The sequence below is a fragment of the Macaca fascicularis genome, chromosome 8 (assembly GCF_037993035.2).
Source record: "Macaca fascicularis isolate 582-1 chromosome 8, T2T-MFA8v1.1".
NCBI classification, from domain to species: Eukaryota; Metazoa; Chordata; class Mammalia; order Primates; family Cercopithecidae; genus Macaca; species Macaca fascicularis.
In genome coordinates, this window is record NC_088382.1 from 28,126,695 (window position 1) to 28,147,783 (window position 21,089).

Sequence of the window (21,089 nt, forward strand, 5' to 3'; positions counted from 1 at the left end):
AGTGGCGATGCGAGCGTGGGTGGCGCCCGGGCAGAGCTGCAGGTGCAGGAGCCCAAGGGGGCGGCTCCAGGCAACAGCAGTGATAGCCGCAGTGAAACCAGAAAAAGTGATATCTGGCCATTTTGATTTTTCAAAGCCTTTTATCTCAGCTTATTAGATTTTCACGGGTTTAGGGAGGCGTGTTTAGGTTACTTTTTAAAAATACATTCGAATGATCCGTATGTTCGGTGTAACCCTAAACAGGATCTGATGTGCTCCGCCCTGTCCAGGAGCACAACTCAGCCCCTCTAGAGGGACCCCCAGAGCTGGCAGTCACGAGGCCCCAGGTAAATAGAAATAGGGGCTGGGCCGGGCGCAGTGGCTCACACCTGTAATCCCAACACTTTGGGAGGCCGAGGCGGGTGGATTATCTGAGGTCAGGAGTTCGAAACCAGCCTGACCAACACAATGAAACCCCGTCTCTACTAAAAATACAAAAAAAAATTAACCGAGCGTGGTGGCAGGCGCTTGTAATCCCAGCTACTTGGGAGGCTGAGGAAGGAGACTCGCTTGAACCCGGGAGGCGGAGGTTGCGGGGAGCCGAGATGGAGCCATTGCACTCCAGCCTGGGCAACAGAGCAAGACTCCGTCTCAAAAAAAGAAAACGAAAAGAAGAAAAAAAGAAAAGAAAGGAAAAGAAAAAAGAAGAAAAGAAAAGAAAAGAAAAAAGAAATAGGGGCTGAGGTCCTACGACCCTTCCTCGTTCTCCACACTGATTTGGGGGAGGTGGGGAGCAGTAGACAGGGGAGGGTAGCCTGCCCTTACGGGTCTGCCCTGGGAAGGCAGGAAAGATTTCTTAATCCACAAACAGGCTTTCATCACCTCGGGAAACCTGCTGCCACTGGGTGCAAGAAAGTTTTTTGGGTGGTGGTGTTGTTGTTGAGATGGAGTCTCACTCTGTCACCCAGGATGGAGTGCAGTGGTGCGATCTCTCCTCACTGCAACCTCCGCCTCCCAGGTTCAAGCGAATCTCCTGCCTCAGCCTCCCAAGTACCGCCACCACGCCTGGCTTTTTTTTTTTTTTTTTTTTTTTTTTTTGTATTTTTAGTAGAGACTGGGTTTCGCCATGTTAGCCAGACTGGTCTCCAACTCCTATGATCCGCCGGCCTCAGACTCCCAAAGTGCTGAGATTACAGGCGTGAGCCACCGCGCCCGGCCTGAAAGGAAGTATTTTTCTACTCATTTTGCTTAAATTATGCATAAACTTGAACAAAGTGTTGTTTCCTAAGCCGGCTGGAGAGAGCCGCTGGGCTCTAAAAGCGCCTGGGCTTCTACTCCCTGAGCAATAAGATGCCTGTCTGGCCCTCTTATACAAAAAACAAGCGAAGGGTATGGTGTCTAAACAACACACACTCACCGGCGCACACCCCCAACACTTCAGGTTGCTTGCTTTGGCTGAGGAGGGGGTCACTTGTTTCACGGCTGTATGCCACCCCAGGAAAACTGCACCCGTGCTGTAAGTGCTGAAAACAATTTCCACTCACTCCTGTCTAGAGGCTTCAGCTGACTTCTCAGAAGTCACACTTGTCTTTTCTAGTTTTCACTGCTCAGGTGGGACTAGGAGGACCTGAGGGCAGGTGTTAGTGTTCACAAGGGAAATTGAGAACATGCGCTAAGTCCCAGGTGCTCCTAATAAGTCACTAAAGTGGCCCTTTGGGGACTTGGTTCACACTCAGAAGTCACTTCCACAGACACATTCAAGGGGAAGCCACTCTCTGGTTAAGTGTCCTGTAACGGGAGTCCTGGGTTCACGCTGGGATCCTGCTGACCATAGGGGCCAATTAACAAACCCACTGGGGAAGGCATTGCATTTTACTTTCACCCTTGGGGCGGTTGAGGTGGCTCACACCTATAATTCCAGCAATATAGAAGGCCAAGGGAGGAGGATCACATGAGCCCAGGCATTCCAACCAGCTTGGGTAATATAGGGAGGCCCCTGTCCCCACAAAAAATACAAAAATTAGCCAGGCATTGTGGTGTGGGCTGAGGTCAAAGGATTGCTTGAGCCCGGGAGGTTGAGGCTGCAGTGAATCATGATCGCACCACTGCACTCCAGCCTGGGTAGCAGAGCCAGACCCTGTTTCAGATAGATAGATGGATAACAATCCTTAGTTTCACATGTCTGACACCAATTTTTCTGCCTTAAACTCTGTGAATGATTTGTGGCTTCCAGGTGAGATTCTCTCACACATATTCTCCTTTGCGTGCCTCTAGGATGGGGAGGAGGAGAAAGAGAGAAAGCCAGCCTATCTCTCTGTCTCTCTGTCTCTCTCTCTCTCTCTCTCTCCGTCGCTGTATATGTGTGTGTGTGTGTGAGAGTGTGTGTGTGTGTGTGTGTGTTAAAAAGATGGAGTTCTCCAGCGAATAAATGATTCCAAACAAAATAACAAATCAGAACAAGCAGATCATTCCTTCCTCACAGCTAGAGATGATTAGGTAAAACATAGAGTTTGTAACATAGAGTTTCTGTCTTTGCTGGTAGGGGAGATACACAGCAAAAGGGAGCATTAATTTTGCTGCATCAAAGCATCCTGCTAGTTGCTATATGTCTGTTTTCTAATGATCATGTCAGGAAACAACCCATACCCCACATTAGCATGTAAGGATGTGGGGTGGTTATAAATTGAAAGGACATTTACCTAAGAGTAAAAGGATTAGTGACCACCAATATACAAATGAGAGTGTCTTTAATAGCTACGAGAAGCCTGAACCTCATCTGCAGAATCTCATGTTTTTTGTTTTATCATTTTATATTAAGATTACGTGTAATTAACAAAAATTATTGTTTATTAAAAATCTCCTATTTAAAATCATGTGCAAATGTATTTTTAAAAATTAATTGTTTAAGCTTCTCGAGTAGCTAGGACTACAGACATGTGCCACCATGCCCAACTAATCATTTTTTTTTTTTTTTTTTTTTTTTTGAGACGGAGTCTCGCTCTGTCGCCCAGGCTGGAGTGTAGTGGCCGGATCTCAGCTCACTGCAAGCTTTGCCTCCCGGGTTTACGCCATTCTCCTGCCTCAGCCTCCCGAGTAGCTGGGACTACAGGTGCCCACCACCTCACCCGGCTAGTTTTTTGTATTTTTTAGTAGAGACGGGGTTTCACCGGGTTAGCCAGGATGGTCTCGATCTCCTGACCTCGTGATCCGCCCGTCTCAGCCTCCCAAAGTGCTGGGATTACAGGCTTGAGCCACCGCGCCCGGCCCCAACTAATCATTTTTTTAAAAAATATTTTTTGTACAGACAAGGTCTTGCTGTGTTGCCCAGGCTGATCTCAAATTTTTGGCTTCAAGCAACCTTCTTGCCTCAGTCTCCCGAAGTGCTGGAGTTACAGGCATGAGCCATCATGGCAGGCCTTAAAAATAAATTTAAGATGTCAACTGGGATGTGTTTGATCTCCCAACAAAACAATAAACAGGTTTTTTTTTCTGTCACAATTTACCTTGTCACATATTAGCCGCCACCATATTTATTCCAATTAACTAGAGTAATATACCTTTCATTTAAAATGAATGAGGGGAGGGATAGCATTAGGAGATATACCTAATGTAAATGATGAGTTAACGGGTACAACACATCAACATGGCACATGTATACATATGTAACAAACCTGCACATTGTGCACATGTACCACAGAACTTAAAGTATAACAAAAAAAAGAAAAGAAAAAGATATTTTGAAAATGAAAATAAAATAAAATGAATGAATGCCGGAAGTAAAGCTCTTAAAATATAGCTATCACCTTTTATAGAATGGAAATATGGGATTACACATCAGGTGCTATGAAAATGTACATGATATCTCTTGAATACACAAACCCACTGAGGGAATTATTAAAGAAACACTTCGCTAGAAGAGTAAATGTGAAGACATACATTGAATATTTATTGCCATGCTGTCTAGAATTTTTATGAATATGTTTTTAAACTTAAATTGGGACACACAAATGGATAAGAATGAGTATACTGGTGAAATTAGAGCAGAAGAATATTTAAAACTGGAATTATTTCAGAATCTGTGAAATGTACACCTGTTGTTCATAAAAGAAATATCCACATGCCCAGCTATCTGTGGTAGCCTCTAATGATCTTCCCTTCTTGCTACTGGTCCTTGGTGTGTGCTCTCGTGTAGATCTCTCCCACACTGAATCAGGCAGACTAGTCTCTGTGACCAATAGTACACAGTGTTAATGATGGTGTGTGACTTTCAAGCCTTGGTCATAGGAGACATTGCAACTTCTGCCTTGGTTTCTTGGAGGCCTTGCTCTTGGGAGGTCCAGCTACCATATAGTAAAGATACTCAAGCAGCTCCTTGGAGAGGCCCACATGGAGAAGAAATTGACAGCCAAGTTGATAAGCCACTTTGCAAGGGATCCTGCATTCCTAATCAAGGCCTTCAGTTAATAATACCCTCAGTCAACATCTGACTGCAAGTCCATCAGCAGCCAAGAGTCAGAAAATCCCAGCGAGGCCACTCCCAGATTCCTGACCTGCAGAAACTAAGAAAGAATGAGTAACTGAGGTGTTCAAAGTCACATAACTTTGGAATGATTTGTTATGCAACAACAAATAACTGATACATACTATATATTAATGTGTTGAAATATTATGTTATCAAAAGATACTGTTTACAATTTTCCTTCTTCATTCATTTATTCTGTTAGTAAGAAATACGTTAAGAATTCCTTGACTCATACCATGTAGTGCCATGTCTAATGCCACTGCCTATTCTTATCTGGACTAAAACAGTCTCTCAGTCTCTTTACTTTGATTCTTGTTTTTCTAGAGTCTATTCTCCACACAAGAGCCTGAGTGGTGTTTATAAAGCATAAATGAGATAATATCACCCTTCCCCTGAGTAACCTCTTCAAAAGTTTCTAATTGCACAAGGAATAAAATCTAAATTCTTTGGCCTACAAGCCCATGCATAACTTGGCCTTTGCCTGCCTTTCTCAGTCCCATCTTCTACTCTCGTTTATAATCTCATTTGTATCTCATTCATAAGACTGAGCAAAAATGAGCTTAATGCAGGTTTCTGGGTTCAAAGAAGCCAAGCTTGCTGTACTTCCAGTTCGCGCCACCTGGAGCACTCATACCCCATACCCTTATATGCCTGGCTCTGATCAAAGATTGCCTGCTTGTTAACCTGCTTACTTGTTCACTGTCTGTTTACACACACACACACACACACACGTAAATACACACCATTATTAAGTCCCTGAAAGCAGGGACATTTTCTGCTTTATTCCTTGTACCTTGAACAGCATCTGGCACTTAATGAATGATTAATTTTGTGGAATGAATGGATGATCAGTGTCAAAATATACATAACTAGAAGCAAGAACTAAAACAGAACATATGAATGAAAATAACTGGGTTTAAATGGAGGAAATGTGTTTTCTTTTCAAATTTGTTTTTAATATCTTTGTTATATTATTTTTTAAATCCTCATATGCAAAAAATTCCCTATGTTGAAGTAGAGTTAAAAGATTGGTTAAAAATACTATTTAGAGTTACTTTCTAGGGCTGCTAAGGATTTTTTTTTCTTCTCATGTTGCCTTATCTTTTGATGCTCCAGTTATTTAAGACTCTTCACTGGGAATTTTCTAGAAGACCTTAAACTGGAAATAGTCCTCACTGCCTAGCTTGTATAACCCACTGAACTTCACTCTACTGGACATTTTCCTAAGATATAAGTATTCTGAATTCTCCACTGGGAGCTCCTTGCAAATGAATCACGGCTGAACCAATTCTGACATCTCACACTGTTCCCAAAAGAGAAAGAAGAAATTCTCTATGCTGCTCATGTTTATGGAAACTTCTCACAAGTATGAAACCATTGCCGTTCCGGAAATATATGCCCATTCAACCCAAGGTGCTTTCTTGGGTGTTGTGAATAGAAACAAAGACATTTATTTATTCAGTCAATCTTTATTCCTCTCTGCTCCCAAAATGATTTGAAATTGCTTGCAGTAAGAAGACTTGCAAGAAGGAAGAGGAAAAGGAAGAAGACGACAAAAAAAAAAAAAAGAAGAAGAGCAAAGAGTGAAGGGAGGAAAAGAAGGAGAAGAAAAACTTGAGGATGACTAAAATGTCAACAGAACTAGAAAATTGTGGCCAGGTAGAAGAAGAATAACATCATGAGAACCAGCATCACCAGAATGTTGGTGATCCTTGAAGATAAATGTCAAACTCATCTCTGTTTATAAGACCTGACTCCTGCCTTCTGAAAGCTTCTATTAGCAGGGGAATTAAGATATGGACATAAATCATCAAAGAGGTGAAAGAAAACATTGATCCTAACTACAATGGAACATTGTGAGTGTATATGTGGCTCTTGAACGATACAGGACTGCCTTGTAAGGATTCTGACTATTGTGTGAACTCCCGAACCACTGTCACAAAACACGCCTGTGGAAACATACGCTGATGCCACAAGTGTACTTTATAAGCTGGACCACGAAGGAGAGGCAGTGAGGTGGGTGAGTCTGAGTCTCAGCCCTGCCACCAATCAGCTACATGACCTTTGTCGAGTCACTTAACCTTAGTTTCTTATCTGTAAAATGGGGATTATAGGCTGCTGGCAGTGGCTCACACCTGCAATCCCAGCACTTTGGGAGGCCAAGGTAGGCAGATCGCTTGAACCCAGGAGTTCAAGACCAACCTGGGCAATGTATGAGACTCTGTCACTACTTTTAAAAAATACAAATAATTTTTAAAACAATAATAAAATGGGGATGATAATCATACTGGACTCAGAACGTTGTTGTATGTAAGGAAGAAATGAGTTAATACAGAAAATATACTTAGAACAGCATCATGGGACACAGTAACCCCTCCAACAGCACTGGAATCTCCATATGGCTAAAAAAGTGACCAAGTTAATTGCTTACCAATTTGAGCAATTAAATTGCTAGCAATGAAACTTCACGCTAAGTTTAGCAATTTTCTGTAGGGGATGGATTTTTAGTGAGGACATGAGTGTCATATGTGTGTTTTCCACTCAGCATTTAGCCTGGACTTCTAAAATAGAGCAGTGAGGGTATTTCAGACTTTGAATTATGAATCTAGAATGGATCTGAGATGTCCACCACTCAACCCTTGTGTAGATAAACAAATTGGGGTTGGGCAGGGATGGCCAATGTTCCATAATAGTGCAAAGCGAGGACCCAAGATGGACGCTTGATTCTTGGTTCTTTGCTCTTTCCACAAAAAGGTATGGACTAGACTGGGACTTATTATTGAACTTTTGACTTGCCAATCATTTTGAAGGCATTTTAATCGATGGGGAAAGTCACTCATTAAATACATATCCATTGTGCTTCTACTATGGCAGGAACTATGCTGGATACTGGCACTAAATTAATGAGCAACAGAGATCTGATTCTAATACTTATAAAGATCCCACTGTAATGGGGGAGGCAGACATTCATCAACCGATCACACAAATAGATGTCAATGGCAAGAATTAAAAAGTCTACAAAGTCTTATGCACATATTTCAAAGAATTTGACCCACTAGAAGAGGTCAAGGGAGGCTTCCTTTAGGGAATGACACTTGGGCCTAAATCTGAAGGCTCAGTAGGAACTGACAGGTCAAGGCTGAGGGAAGGAGAGAAAATATGAGTGCTCCAGAAAGAGGAATCACCAAAGATCCTGTGACAGATGGGAGAACAGAATACTGGGGTGACAGGAGTACTGGAAGTGGAGGGAAAGGGGTGTACAACGGGATGAGTTAGAGAAGCAGGCAGGGGTCAGCGCCAGGCAGGCCTTGAAGATGACATTTGAGATTTTGGTTTTCATATTAAAAGTAGGAAGCTATTACAGGTTTTATTCAGGGGGATGCCATGATCAAAATTTGCTTTTTAAAAGATTAGCCTGCTATAGGATGCTAATTGAAGGAGACCAAGAGTAGGCCCTGGGAGGAGAGTTAGAGTGGTGGCAGCATCAACTGAAAGATGTGGAAGGATTTAAGACATGGAGGTGTTCTCACTGTAACTCGGTGATAGGTTAGTCTAGAGGGGTAGAGGAGAGGTAATGGGAGGTAGGATGTTATTCAAGGAGTCTGTTTAATGGAATCAGATGATTATAGAGAGGGGGTCATTCATTAGGAGAGAGAATACTGAAAGAGAACTTCAGGTTCAGGGGGAGGAGAGAGAAAAGTGGCACTGACCACAGTACCAAATTTGGGGAAATGTTAAAAAAGACTTTAAACTCAATTTAGGTTTTTTACTATTTTATTATGGCACACAGGATAGAGTATGGTACAGTTTCCTTACTTCAACCAAGTAATTCTCAGAGCATCCAGTTATTTCCATTTGGCTAAAGTCACTTTTTGCATGTAGCTTGCATCTGTTTGAGACTTGCCATGTACATCATCCCAGGTCTAGTAAGCAGAAATGTGGAAAGCTTTGTTTCTGAGGAGACACCTCATCTTTACAGAAGCCAATACACTGAGAGCCTTCATAGTTTCAATCCATACCATCATGGCAAAGAAGCACTTTACCTATTTGCACAGCAACCTATATTTAACTAGAAATAGGTAGTACAAAGGGATTAAGTAACTTTAATGGAGACCACTTTGGTTTCAGTTTAAATTCATAACTTATAAAGATCGTCTAAAAAAAAAATATTGAATCAAATTAGCTGACAAAGCAATTGTTTTAGAACAAAGGCAGAATAGCAGATACTCAGTAATATCATCTATATTTATTCCACATCAAATGCAAGTGCAAGAGCGTTCATAACTTTACAATGGACAGAGAGGACAGATGGGGTGTGTATTTGATGCAATGTCCAACCAGTCAAGCTATCACTGAAATCCAAATATTTCCCAATAGAGACATGCAGAGCAATGTCAATGTAACATACAAGCATATTACCTCCCCCCTTAAGTGACTCGTAATTTCATTACTTGTGTCTGTAGCTTTTACAGGTTTAAAAATGTGTAGCATCAAATGCTATTTACTTGAGGCAACAGAATTACGCTTAACAAACACTAAATCATGAGCTCAGGATTGCAGGCAACATGTTTGCAGTGGAGTGGCAAATAACCTTTGGTAGTTTTAATCCCTTCTCCTGAAATTATATGTAGATAAAAAATTATTCCTTCTTATTGTACCATGTTCTCAAGTTTTAACCTCTGCCCATGACATTTAGACTATATTTTAAAATGCAGTTATAGGGATGAAAGTATGGGATTCATATTCTATCCATATTGCATTATGACATATCAGTTTGAAATGACCTATTTATCCTGGTTCCATAGTGTAATGGTTAGCACTCTAGACTCTGAAATGACCTATTTACCATAAAGAGTATATCTGTCAAATAATTTCAGAATTGCTCCCTAGAAAGCCATCCCAAAACCTGACACAGCCCCTTGAGGCAAAGTCTATTGTTATTTATAGACTTTCTCATTTACTCATGTTTATTATCAGTAACATTTTTGTGGGGAGAGATTTCACGAGTAATCACGACCTAACTGTATCCCTCAGAATTTCCAAAGAAGGAATTAAAAAAAAGCATTGGTAATTGTTAAAATTTTGACTTTTTAAAAAATTGGAGGTCAATAGTCCACTGGTATATACTTTATATTGGTGCCATCTTTAAGGTATTTTAATTAATAACCACAGCAAAAAATACATCATTCGGTATAACTTTATTTACTATTTATTGCACATAACTCAGGGTCTTTAATTGCTAACCACCAAAGGTTCAAAAGACTATTTTTCCATGAAGTTTAACATTAACATTAGCGAATTCATTTACTCATGTGGTGTTTTTTTATTGTAAACATCTGAATGATTCACATTGCCGAAGATCCTGAACTCATAAGCGTGGACCATGCACAGGCTGGCAGCAAGCCAGAAAGCCACTCTGCAAGCAAACAGATACTCTGCATAAAGAGGAAATTCATAGCACAACATTGAATGTCCAACCTAAGTCATCTCAGAATTATACATATATTGACTTTTTAATTCACATAGGATCTGGAACTCAACTGGTTGGTTGGTGATGGGGTTGACCTGATTTCGGGAGAATTATTCCTGAAATAATTAAGGAAATGGGGGTTCAATCTTTCTTCTTAGCTGCTTGTTCCTCCCCAGCACCTTCAACTTTCTTCTCCTCCTCTTCAGCTTCTTTGGTTTCCTCTCCTTCTTCACCTTCACCTCCTTCTTCTTCTTCTTTTGCTTCTTCAGACCCTTCCTTGGCAGCTTTAACATAAAAAGAAAATGTACAAAATCTAAATCTAGGGTAAGTCCAGTCAAAACATGTCTGCAAAGGTTTTATCTGCAAACACAACTGTCAGAATGCTCACCAAAACCTCCCAGCTCCAAAAGCACATGTTAACAGACAATGCTTGCCATGAATAATTTGCCACTGAACACATATTTAAATTGAATGAGATCACTCCTAGGTATGGGAAACTCTGCTCCTCTCTAAGACTGAACCTCAATATTTCTTTCATTATGTATCTGGTATCTATTTTCGTTCTTTAGGACACCAACCTGCTGTGTTAAATGATTATATTAAAAAATGAAATTTTTGACCAATTACCTCATTCAGAGTAAGTGCCTTAGGAAAGGTTTGCTGAACAAACAGAAAAATTATTTATGATTCTAATGTCATATATGGCAAGGCTTCATTTGTCTTATCTACCTCCTAACAAATATCCACACGCAGTTTGCACTTGAAGTTGCAGGGGTTTGTTTCTTATCATACCTTCTTCCTCTTCAGCTGCCTCCTCTTCCTCGGCCTCTTCCTTGTCCTTCTCCTCCTCCTCGGCTTCTCCTTCAGAGGGGGGCTCATCCTTGGCTTCCTCAGCCTTGGCAGCCTCAATGGTTTCCTCCACTTCAATCTGCTCCTCTTGGACATGGCTGGTGTAGTAGGACGGGAAGGAGCGAGTGGACATCAGATAGGAGCTGGTCTGTAAACCACCGTAGGCAGATCGGCCAAAGACCTGGGAGCTCTGGGAGTAGCCACTGGTTATGCTTCCCACGCTGGTGAAACTGAGTCGGGTCTCCTCACCTTCCAAGAGTTTCCTGGGGATGCAGATAGAAGGTGAGGTTTTTCTAATTCAAAATACTATAAAAAACTACGTTATACTCTGTACATTACAATTCTAAGACTTGCAGTATTTTCTAATAGTCAGAAAATACTGCAAGATTAATCAATTAAAAGTAATTTTTGGAAATGCTCTAACCAGAAATAAACATTTTAAAATTAAAAAAAAAAACAAAAACCTGTGTTTCACGACTTGCTCTGAGCACCGTAAAGACAAAGGCAAGCAGGAGCAGGGTTGGGATTTACCAAAACTTAATGCCTGGGGATTTTTTTGATGGAGACCAGAAAAAAAAAATTAAGTCATCCTATTTGATTTAAAATGTAATGAGAAGCTAAAAACAGGACTCCTCATTACAGGGTTAAATTCTTATATATCTAAATACCTTCTTGGAAGAAGCCAAAAACTAACACTTCATTATTTCAATAGGACTATTCTTGAAGGTTTCTGATCCAACATAACTTTAAATGGGATCTGATTTTCTTCCTAAGGTTTAATGGCTGCTATCTTTGCCCCTCTGTTTTCACCTGTAAGCTGCAATCTCAATATCCAAAGCCATCTTCACGTTGAGGAGGTCTTGATATTCTTTTAGGTATCGTGCCATTTCACTCTTTGTGGTCCTCAATTCATTTTCTAATTTGTTGATCGTGTCCTGTTTGAAGACAAAAAATTAAAAAAAAAAAAATCCAAGCATAAATCCCTTCTATTTTACTGTAGTATAGTTGCAAAGGCCTAGTTTCGATTAAAATCAAGGTGCACACAAGGTGATAAAATCTCCCCTAGAATAACTTCCTGTATGTTTTTAAAAACCTTCTTGCCTAAAATACCCAAGTTCATGAAGCCTGAGATGAAAAAAAAGATAGAAGAAAATTCTGTTCTTCTATTTCTTTACTTAATACTGTTTAATGATCATCATAAAATGCCTGCAAACAAACTAAGTTGATGGAAAAACTGCGTTTCTCATTCACTGATTAACTATTCTTTAGCTGGGTTACATGCCAGGAAACTAACGCCTTTCTTTATAGGAGAAGAAAATAGCCAGATGTTAAAAAAAAAAAAAAAAAAAAAATTCTAAAATATTTCCTATGTATCTAAATTATTTTTTCTACTCCCAGAAAAAGAAAAAAATTTCTACTCCCAAAAGAAGAAAAAAATGTCTACTCCCCAGAAGATGGAGATCTTTCAAAATGGACATCTTTTTAAAAATTTATTTTTTCTACTCCCCAGAAGATGGAGATGTTTAAACAGAAATGTTGTAGAAGATTTTACACATTAAAAAAAAAGTTAAAGAAATGCTTTACTATGAATATCACTAGTTAACTACCTAAAACAATGTTGACTATTTTCCTGTCTACCTACTAAATAAAGGAAGGGAGTGGTTGGTAAAACTAGTCATAAAGCATGCCGGTCACAGTAATCTTTCAGAATTAATTGAGAGTTGTTCACTCTAGTATTTATTAACCAGATGATCCCATAGTTGCTGCAAAGTAACTTGTAGTTAATGCAGGTCAGTAGACAGCAGATCTCACTGCAGGCCGGAGGCAACGCCCAATTCCCATGTCTTCCCCTCCCCCACCCAACAGGGGCCGGGCAGCTTTAATGCGGAACTCGGGTGCAGCAGCACCGAGCACACTCCCAGACTACAGTCGCGCCCTCACTGACGCCCTCCAAGTGCCCCACCCCTCCCACACAGTGGCCAAGGAGCCAAGCCCTATCCCTAAGAGCTGCATGCAGCCGCACCACCCCTAGTCTCCACTTTCTGGGCCCACCAACTCTCCCCGTTGCTCGAGTCCTCCGCCCCCTTGTGTTTCGGGCGGGTGCCTCACCTGCATAGCGCTGATGTCGGCGTTCTGCTTGTCCTCCAGCTCCTGCAGCTGCTTCTCCAGCGCTTCGTTCATGCCCCGGCATGCTTCGATCTCCAGGGTCTTGGCCTTGAGCAGACGACGGCTCTCGGACACCTCGTCCTTGGCTGCTCGCACGGCGTCAGTGTTCTTGGCTGCGCTCTCGGTCAGCACGGTGAAGCGGCTCTTGAACCACTCCTCAGCATTCTGCATGTTCTTGGCGGCCAGCTTCTCGTACTGCGCGCGGATGTCCTTGAGCGCAGCGGAGAGGTCGGGCTTGGACACGTCCATCTCCACGGAGATCTGCGCGTACTGGATCTGCGCCTGCAGCTCGGCGATCTCCTCTTCGTGCACTTTCTTCAGAAAAGCGATTTCGTCCATCAAGCTGTCGATGCGCTTTTCGAGCTCGGCGCGAGCGAGTGCCGCCTCGTCGGCGCCTTTGCGCGCTTCCATCAGCCGGCCCTCGGCGTCCTCGCGGCTCAGCACCTCCTCTTCATAGCGTGCCTGCAGGTTGCGCAGGGTCTCTTCCAGCCCTTCGCGCTCGCCCTGGAGCGCCTGCTTCTCGTTGGTAGCATCTTCCGCCGCCAGGCGCAGGTCGCGGATCTCCTGCTCGTACAGCGCCCGGAAGCGGGATGGCTCGGAGTGCTTCTGGCGCAGCACCAGCAGCTCGGCTTCCAGGACCTTGTTCTGCTGCTCCAGCTCGTGTACGCGCTCGATGAAGCTGGCGAAGCGGTCATTGAGGTCCTGGAGCTGCGCCTTCTCCTGCGTGCGGATCGACTTGAGGTCGTTGCTGATGGCGGCTACCTGGCTCAGGTCGAGGTTCTCCAGGCTGGGCATCAACGATCCAGAGCTGGACGAGTAGCTGCGGCGCACGGACAGCGAGGAAGACACCGGCGCCGAGTAGCTGGAGTAAGCGGAGCGCGCGGTGCTGTAGCCGCTGCGCACGCTGGAGATGTGCACCCGGGGCGTCTCCACGTAGCGCCGCTTGTAGGAGGTCGAGTAGTACGGCTCGTAGCTGAAGGAACTCATGGTGGCTGCCGGTGGCTCCCCGGCCCGCGGCGGCGGTGGGAGCCCGGAGAGAGAGGACAGGGGAGAGAGGGAAGTGGGAGGATGGATGGCTGTGTGCGGCTAGGCGCCGTCCTGCCACCCCTATTTATACGCCGGGAGGCTCCTGACGCAGCCTGCGATCGATCACTGCGCGCCGGCCAGTGGGGGCAGCGCGCTGCTGCAACCAAGGCAAGGATTCTGCGCAAAAGGGAAGGCGGGGGCGAGCTACGGCCAGGGTAGCTGCGGCGCTCGTCCTTTCCACTTTGCTCAGAGGCCCCTGATTTTCTCAGAGATCCCATGCCCCCTTACTCTTTTCCCTTCTGTGCCCGCCCACGCAGCCCCTCCCTTCCTACATCGCCCAAACCCCGTGACACTTGGATCCTTAAGTGTCCCCAAAACAGGTTCTTGCTCCCTTTTGACACCCGAGTTTTCGGTATCCCGGCACCTCGCACACACCCTGTCCCCCCAACTCTCCCTTTTCCCACCAGGGACCTCCTTAATTATTCCCCTTGGTGTATATGGTGATAGTGCTGCTAGGGGATTTTACATACAAATAAATAGGCTAGGTTGTGTGTATGCAGTATGTATGAAGAACTTTTAATTTCTTTCCAGTTTTCTGGCACTTTCTGCAATTCATTTTCTTTCTCCTGATTATTTTTCTTTTTCTTTAATGCTCTGCTTCTCAACACATAGGGAATGTGAGCGCGAGTGCGCGCGGGCGCGCGCACACACACACACTCGTGAAACTGCGGCACTACGGCAGGTGTTGGTTTAGCATTTCTAAACCTTTAGAGCAGTTAATCCGCCTCTTGGTGTTTCTAGATTTTCACATTTCTTAACTGGGAATGAAGCCGCGGATGCTTTTATCGTGTTGCAGTGTGTGGGTGGCGGAGGGCAGAGAAAGAGTTGGAAGCTAACACGGAGACTGACTTGCTGAGGCAGCCGCGCGCTCCGCGGCGGGGAGCTTCAATGTGCCTGGATCCTCACCAAGCTAAATTCCTGCTTGCTTCCACCAACCGCAGCACGTTTAAAGTCCGCTTCCGTCTTTTTACACATGTGTAGCTCACAACCTGATGATTTCGACAAGCCTTGCAGGTGGCTGATTTTCAGGGAAGCCGCTGCGGCCAGCCCTGAGCGCCGGGTGTGGTCTCAGGGGAGGAGAGCTCCGCACCCAGGCTTCTTCAGGAACAGATAGAAAATAGCTATAGCCGCGTGATTCTTCCCCCGATACACTGTAATAACCCGAAAACAGATGCAGTCAGGATTGCATGGATTTCCTTCAGGAAGCACCCAGATACCTGAAACTGGTGCACGCTGTAGCGCACGTGGATACAGCCATGCGGTTTGCAGGGCATTTTCACATGCGTGATGTTAGGAGTCCCCCGGGTTTCATGGAGGGATTGCAGAGATTTATGGGAAACACCTAAGATTTATCTAAGCAAGCATTTAGTTTTTGTTTTGTTTGTATATCGCAGCATTTGATGTGCAACTTATGTTTTTTTAAAGAGGCAAACTGAGGGGAAATATGGTAACTGTTTTCAAATAGAGAAGCCGGAATGGCTTCCCCTGTGATACTCGGAGGGTGAAGTACTTGCAGCGGTGCAGTTGCTTCTGGAGACATTTCACTCCTCTCCCGAGGAAAGGATGGGGGGGAGGCCCTTTCTGACCCCCCTCCCCAAAAAAAACCCTTTGATTGTGATAGCCCACCGTCCTCATGATAGAAAGACTGCAGCAGATAACTTTCCTTGGGTTTCTAAACAATGTCTGTTGTCGCAAATAATGCAAATTCAGAAATATTGAGATTAGTAGTTTAAATCTATCAAGACTAAGTGATCTCAGAGGACCATCCATGTCCAAATATTCTAGACTTCAAGCCTAAGGTCATGAGGCTGTCCTGAATATTGTTTGTCCCTGGCAGACTTGGTAGGTTACTTACTCTGTTGACTTTTCATAGCCTACCTATCCTTGGTCTTTTCACTCATCAAATTCAAGAGTGGAATAGGCTTCTGTGGGGGCGGGGGGTGCAGCAAGGACCTAGATAAGCCATAGAGTCTCCTCCCAACTACCCATATGTAGATGAAGCTTGGCAGAATGGATTGTTTTGTTAACCTGCTCCCTGCAAACCACCTTGTTTCACACGCAGTGTGTGTGAGTCTGCATAAAACACACTCTCAGGTATTTATGAATGCATTTACTTTGTGCCAGCTCTCTTTCCCAGGAGTTTCAGGTCACCCTCAGACCTTAAGTCCATCAGCGTTTTTTTTTTTTTTTTCTTTTTTTTTTTCTCTTTCTTTCTTTTGTTTTCTTTTTTCCGCGGCTCCTCCCTGAAGCCTTTGACTGCAGAGTAGGCTGCCCAGAAAGGAGAGGGGCGGCGGGTGCTGCAGGGGGATGCTTCGGAGAGAAGAAACCATTGGGGCACCTGCTGCCTGCCGTCCCCTGGATAGCTGGAAAAAATACAGGAGCCAAGGGTGAGAATGGGACCCTTTCCTGTGCTGAACCTGGCCCACAGAGTGGGGGAAGGGGCAGATCCACCGCGTTTAGGCTTATCAATCTCTGGTCTTTTTTAATAGCTCCTGGCCTGGCCACCTCATACTCCATGACAGCCTTGCTTTGCCGGACTCCTGAACCCAGCCTGGGTCTGGGTTTTGGTTACCCTACCTTCAGCCTTCCTCTGCCAGGTGCCTGCCTCTTCTTTAATATTCTGTCCAGTCATCCTCCTTTTTGAATCCTCTTCCCAGCGTTTTGCTCTAAAAGCCCACATGGCATTGCTTTGTGTGGCAAAGCAAAGTGAGCAACGTTAGAAAACCTATTTAGGAAGAATACATATATTGACTTTTCCTTTCCCTTGCCATAAGTGTTTCTGATTAGTGCTGTTTATAGTAGAGTTGCAGTCTCTTTAGAAGGAGGCTTTTGAGTCTTGTCACACCTTTATGCATTTATTCCCCTTTAAACTTATTCTCTGCAAACCTGAACTTGGTTGAGGGCTGTCAACAAAACGTGCTCCTGGGAGATTAAAAATGTAGAAGTATGTTGATGACCCCTTTAACAGAATTCCTACCACTCTGGTTATCCCTAATACTTCTGTAACCCTCTAAAGAACTGTCCCAGCTCATTTAGTTAAAAAGTAAATGTCTTCACATTAATAATGATAATAAAAAACCCCATAAGGCATAACTCTTTTAGAAACACTGAAAACACTTGACTTCTTCTCCAGTGCCAGCAGAGTCTGAAAGCTTCAGATAGATAGGACCTGGCAACTGATGACTTTTCATTTTATTATTCTAAAGCTGTTTGGGAAAGCAGGAAGTTCTATATTGGCATGTGTTTTTGTAAAGGTCAGCTATAGAGTAGGGCCCATGAAAACCCTCAGTCCAGGGGTCAAAAGAGCCAAGTTCTCCTACCACCAATAAGCTCTGGCAGAAGTCCTAGGATAGAACAGCAGATGAGTCGGCTGGGCGCGGTGGCTCATGCCTGTAATCCCAGCACTTTGGGAGGTGGAGGCGGGTGGATCGCAAGGTCAGGAGTTTGAGACCAGCCTGGCCAATATGGTGAAATCCCGTCTCTACTAGAAATACAAAAAAATTAGCCGGGCTTGGTGGCACATGCCTGTAATCCCAGCTACTCGGGGAGGCTGAAGCAGGAGAACTGCTTGAATCTGGGAGGCAGAGGTTGCAGTGAGCCGAGATCGCACCACTGCATTCCAGCCTGGGTGACAGAGTGAGACTCTGTCTCAAAAAAAAAAAAAAAAAAAAAAAAAAGAACAGCAGATGAGTCTCCATCCATCTCACCACCAGGTAGATACATTAGCATCACCAAAGTTGGCATCAGCATGTGGATGCAAGGAAACCCAGTAAATAAACTCATGCAAGATACCTACTATATAACAGGCATTTGCTATCTTGTATTGAATAATGACAAGATCACCTGGGGATGTTTACTATTATTCAGAGCAAACAGCTGAGGCCCAGAGAAGTAAGTAATTTGCCAACTCACACAGCTCCTTCAAACCTAAGCTCTACGTGCTTTCCAGACTGAGGGTTCTACTCATTCCACAAACTGCAGCCATTGACATTTACTGCTTCCTTATGTCTCTGTGGACTTTGATAAGCGAAGCCTGCCATCTGCAGAGTTTAGCGTGCATATAATAAACCTCTCCTGCTTTGGGGACACCAATTGCACTCTTCTGCACCATGAGGAAACCATTAATGAGCATGCTCTATTTGGGCAGCTAGTGGCAGCAAAAAACTACATGGTTGTTGTAGGTTTCTCAAATATCCCAATGTAAAATAAAATGGGTGCGGCCAGTGGAACATGACACGTAACTGGCATTGTAACATTTTAGATACAACTCTAAACATCAATTTACAAAACACCTTTTCAGGAATTAATAAGCTGAAATGCAAATTAGCTGACCTAACTCTTTAAAATAGCCACACCATGACTTCCACATTTTTTTTCTAATTATAGTATCTTCATTTTCCACGCTTGTAAATGGGTTTTCTTTGGAAATGTGACCTTAAAAATTGCTCTAAGGAATAAAAGAAAAAAATGCTGGCACTGAACACCTCATTATTGGAGTTTATAATGCTTTCTGCAAGTCTTTAACTTTCTCAAAAGCAGCATGAATAAAGTCAATAGAAATATATAGCTTGTTGAAACCACAAAGATCTTTCATCTCTGTTTCTTGTAGCCAGTTTATTTCTTTGTATATTTAGCTCACCACAGGAATTATGCATGAATCTCCTTCATCTCTTGGGAAATATGTTTGTTTGAAAGAAAACTTTTCCCATTTTAATATCAAGTATGCCTATTTTACAGCACCACGTTTTGAAGTGATACATCATAAAGTATGCTATGTGGCTATATAAAATTTAGATTGCAGCAGGAATGAGAATGTCATTTGAATGGATTAAGGATGGAAAGCACGTTTATATTCAGAACACGTGCAGCATGAGAAATGATGGGAACTCACCACTGTCCAAGCAGAAATGATGGTGATAGGTTCAAACCCCTAAATGCTCGCTCCAGAAAACTAGCCGAGGTAATGTGTTTTCTTCCCAGAGGCCTGCTCTACTATGCCTTGTCCTTAATCATAGTCACCAGACTCAGAGGTAAGAGGGTTACACTGGGGACGGCCATTTCAGGCAGGTCACAGGGATCTCAGTTAGAGCCGACAGTACTAACCCTGTTGTTCAGTTATGCTTTCCCGACTGCAAGGAAATACATGCTGCTTCTACAATTCGGGCACTAATCAGCCACAAAAAAAAAAAAATATATATATATATATATATTCCATGCAGCACTTGAATTTCTTTGCTGACCTTTACAGTGGTTTAATAAATCAATGGGAGGAATGTGAGCTTTAATGTTTGCAAAGATAGAGGATAAGCATTTCTGTCTGCAAGAGACAAAGCCCCGAGGTTGGCTCTTTCACAGCCACGCTGGATGCTCTCCAGGGCAGGAGTTCAGTTTCTCGCCAGTACTTCACTGCTGCATGAATGCAGCAAAGGCTGCAGAATTGCATATGGGCGGATCCCTGGATTCCTACAGTAAAGGAGGCAGGCTTCTGAAGCCAGGATATGTCACGCCGGTGTATGGTAAGTTGAACATGAAAAAGACTGTCCGAATAAGAAAAGCAAAACTTGATCGTGTCTAAATGGCTTATTGATTGATTATATAACTCAAATGTTCATTCATCCATTGACTCACCAAATGTTGACTGAACACTTACAAGGTACAGGATCCTGTACAAGTGTCATGGGAGATGCAGGGAGTTTTAGCCCAGTCCCAGTCTTTGAAGGCCTTGAAAAATATCTGAATACAATAAAAAGAAACCAACTACTGCTACATACAACATGGATAAATTTCAAAAACAATGTACTGATACTGAGTGGAAGAAGGCTTAGATAAAGTATACATGTTGTATAATTACATTTATATAAAATTCTAGGACAGGCAAACTAATGTATGGTGGAAAAAATATCAGAACAGTGTTTTCTTCAGGGAGTGTGGAGTAGGGAATGACTGGGAGGAGGCACAAGGGAACTTTCTGGGGTGGTGGTATTTTTATGTGTCTTGAGAAGTTTGAATTGTGCAGATGTATCCATTTGTCAAGATGCATAGGATGTACCAAGATTTGTGCATTTTATTAAATGTAAATTTTACATCAAAAGAAGAAAACGAAACCGAATGTGTATATACACATTTATAGATTACATATCATTATCAAAATAAATATAATTTAAAAATTTATAAATATAGATGTATAACAAATCATGTTAAAATAGCTAAGCAGAAAAAAATGCACATGGAATTTGAAAGAACTATGCAGAAGTTAAATAATAAAAGAAATCTAGGAGATGTCAGAAGGAAGAAGAAAATAGTACAAGCAATAACTGCTATGATTTTAGAAAAGGGAGCAGCGACTATGGGCTTGAATCAACATTTCTGCGTCTATGGCTGGTTACTATGCCAGATGCTTTGAAGGTATTGTATTTAATTCTCACAGCTGCTCTATGAAGTGGATGTTCTTATTTTTGCTCTAAAGATGAGTAGTTACCGTATTAATATTTCTATTAGTTCATCTTCATCATGTATTAAAAATGTTTAGCAATCTTACATTGCTGCCTCATATTGAATTTGCATTGACTTTTATTAAACATTGAAAATGATTTATACTGTGGCTTTCTAAGAAATCTAAAATATAACTTTCCTTTATTTTCTTTAAATCTAATCTTTAATATAAATACTTCCAGTCCATTTTTCAAACCTGCTGAAATCATTTTAAATCTTTTGACTTTAGGTAAAGTTTGATAATGAATGAATATGCCAATTGCCAATTTTTTTTAACTTAATACATCAGCAATGTGCTTTATACGCTGTGTGTCATAGACTCTTGGGAATGGAAAGTGTTTAAATGTCTTCCAGTCAAGACCTTCACTTGCTTCTTTGTCAGGCCTTAACCTTTGATGGCTTTGGTTATCCTTCTGTAAAGTGCATTATCTTCTTTCTATACCCTGCACTGCAGCCATTGGGCACGACTTCTGAACAGAGCAGAAATTTCTAGGGAAGCAGAGGCATTGATGTCCAGAAATGAGC

The 21,089-nt window shown here is 42.8% G+C and overlaps 1 protein-coding gene across 1 annotated transcript; it reads right to left on the bottom strand.

Moving 5' to 3' along the window:
* Positions 1 to 8,257: 8,257 nt before the first annotated feature.
* Positions 8,258 to 14,070, bottom strand: NEFL (neurofilament light chain). Its single transcript, XM_005562862.5, has 4 exons — positions 12,930 to 14,070; positions 11,631 to 11,755; positions 10,764 to 11,083; positions 8,258 to 10,255 (listed from the first exon to the last, which is right to left on the bottom strand). Exons 1-4 carry the CDS (start codon positions 13,971 to 13,973, stop codon positions 10,113 to 10,115), a joined length of 1,632 nt encoding a protein of 543 aa, XP_005562919.2. The 5' UTR covers positions 13,974 to 14,070; the 3' UTR covers positions 8,258 to 10,112.
* Positions 14,071 to 21,089: the final 7,019 nt, after the last annotated feature.

Coding starts and splice junctions, on each gene's coding strand:
- NEFL (XM_005562862.5), bottom strand. CDS start 13,973: ATGAGTTCCTTCAGCTACGAGCCGTACTACTCGACCTCCTACAAGCGG. Junction 11,084..11,630: donor ATTGAGATTGCAGCTTACAG/GTGAAAACAGAG, acceptor CTGCATCCCCAG/GAAACTCTTGGAAGGTGAGG. Junction 10,256..10,763: donor GGCAGCTGAAGAGGAAGAAG/GTATGATAAGAA, acceptor TTTATGTTAAAG/CTGCCAAGGAAGGGTCTGAA.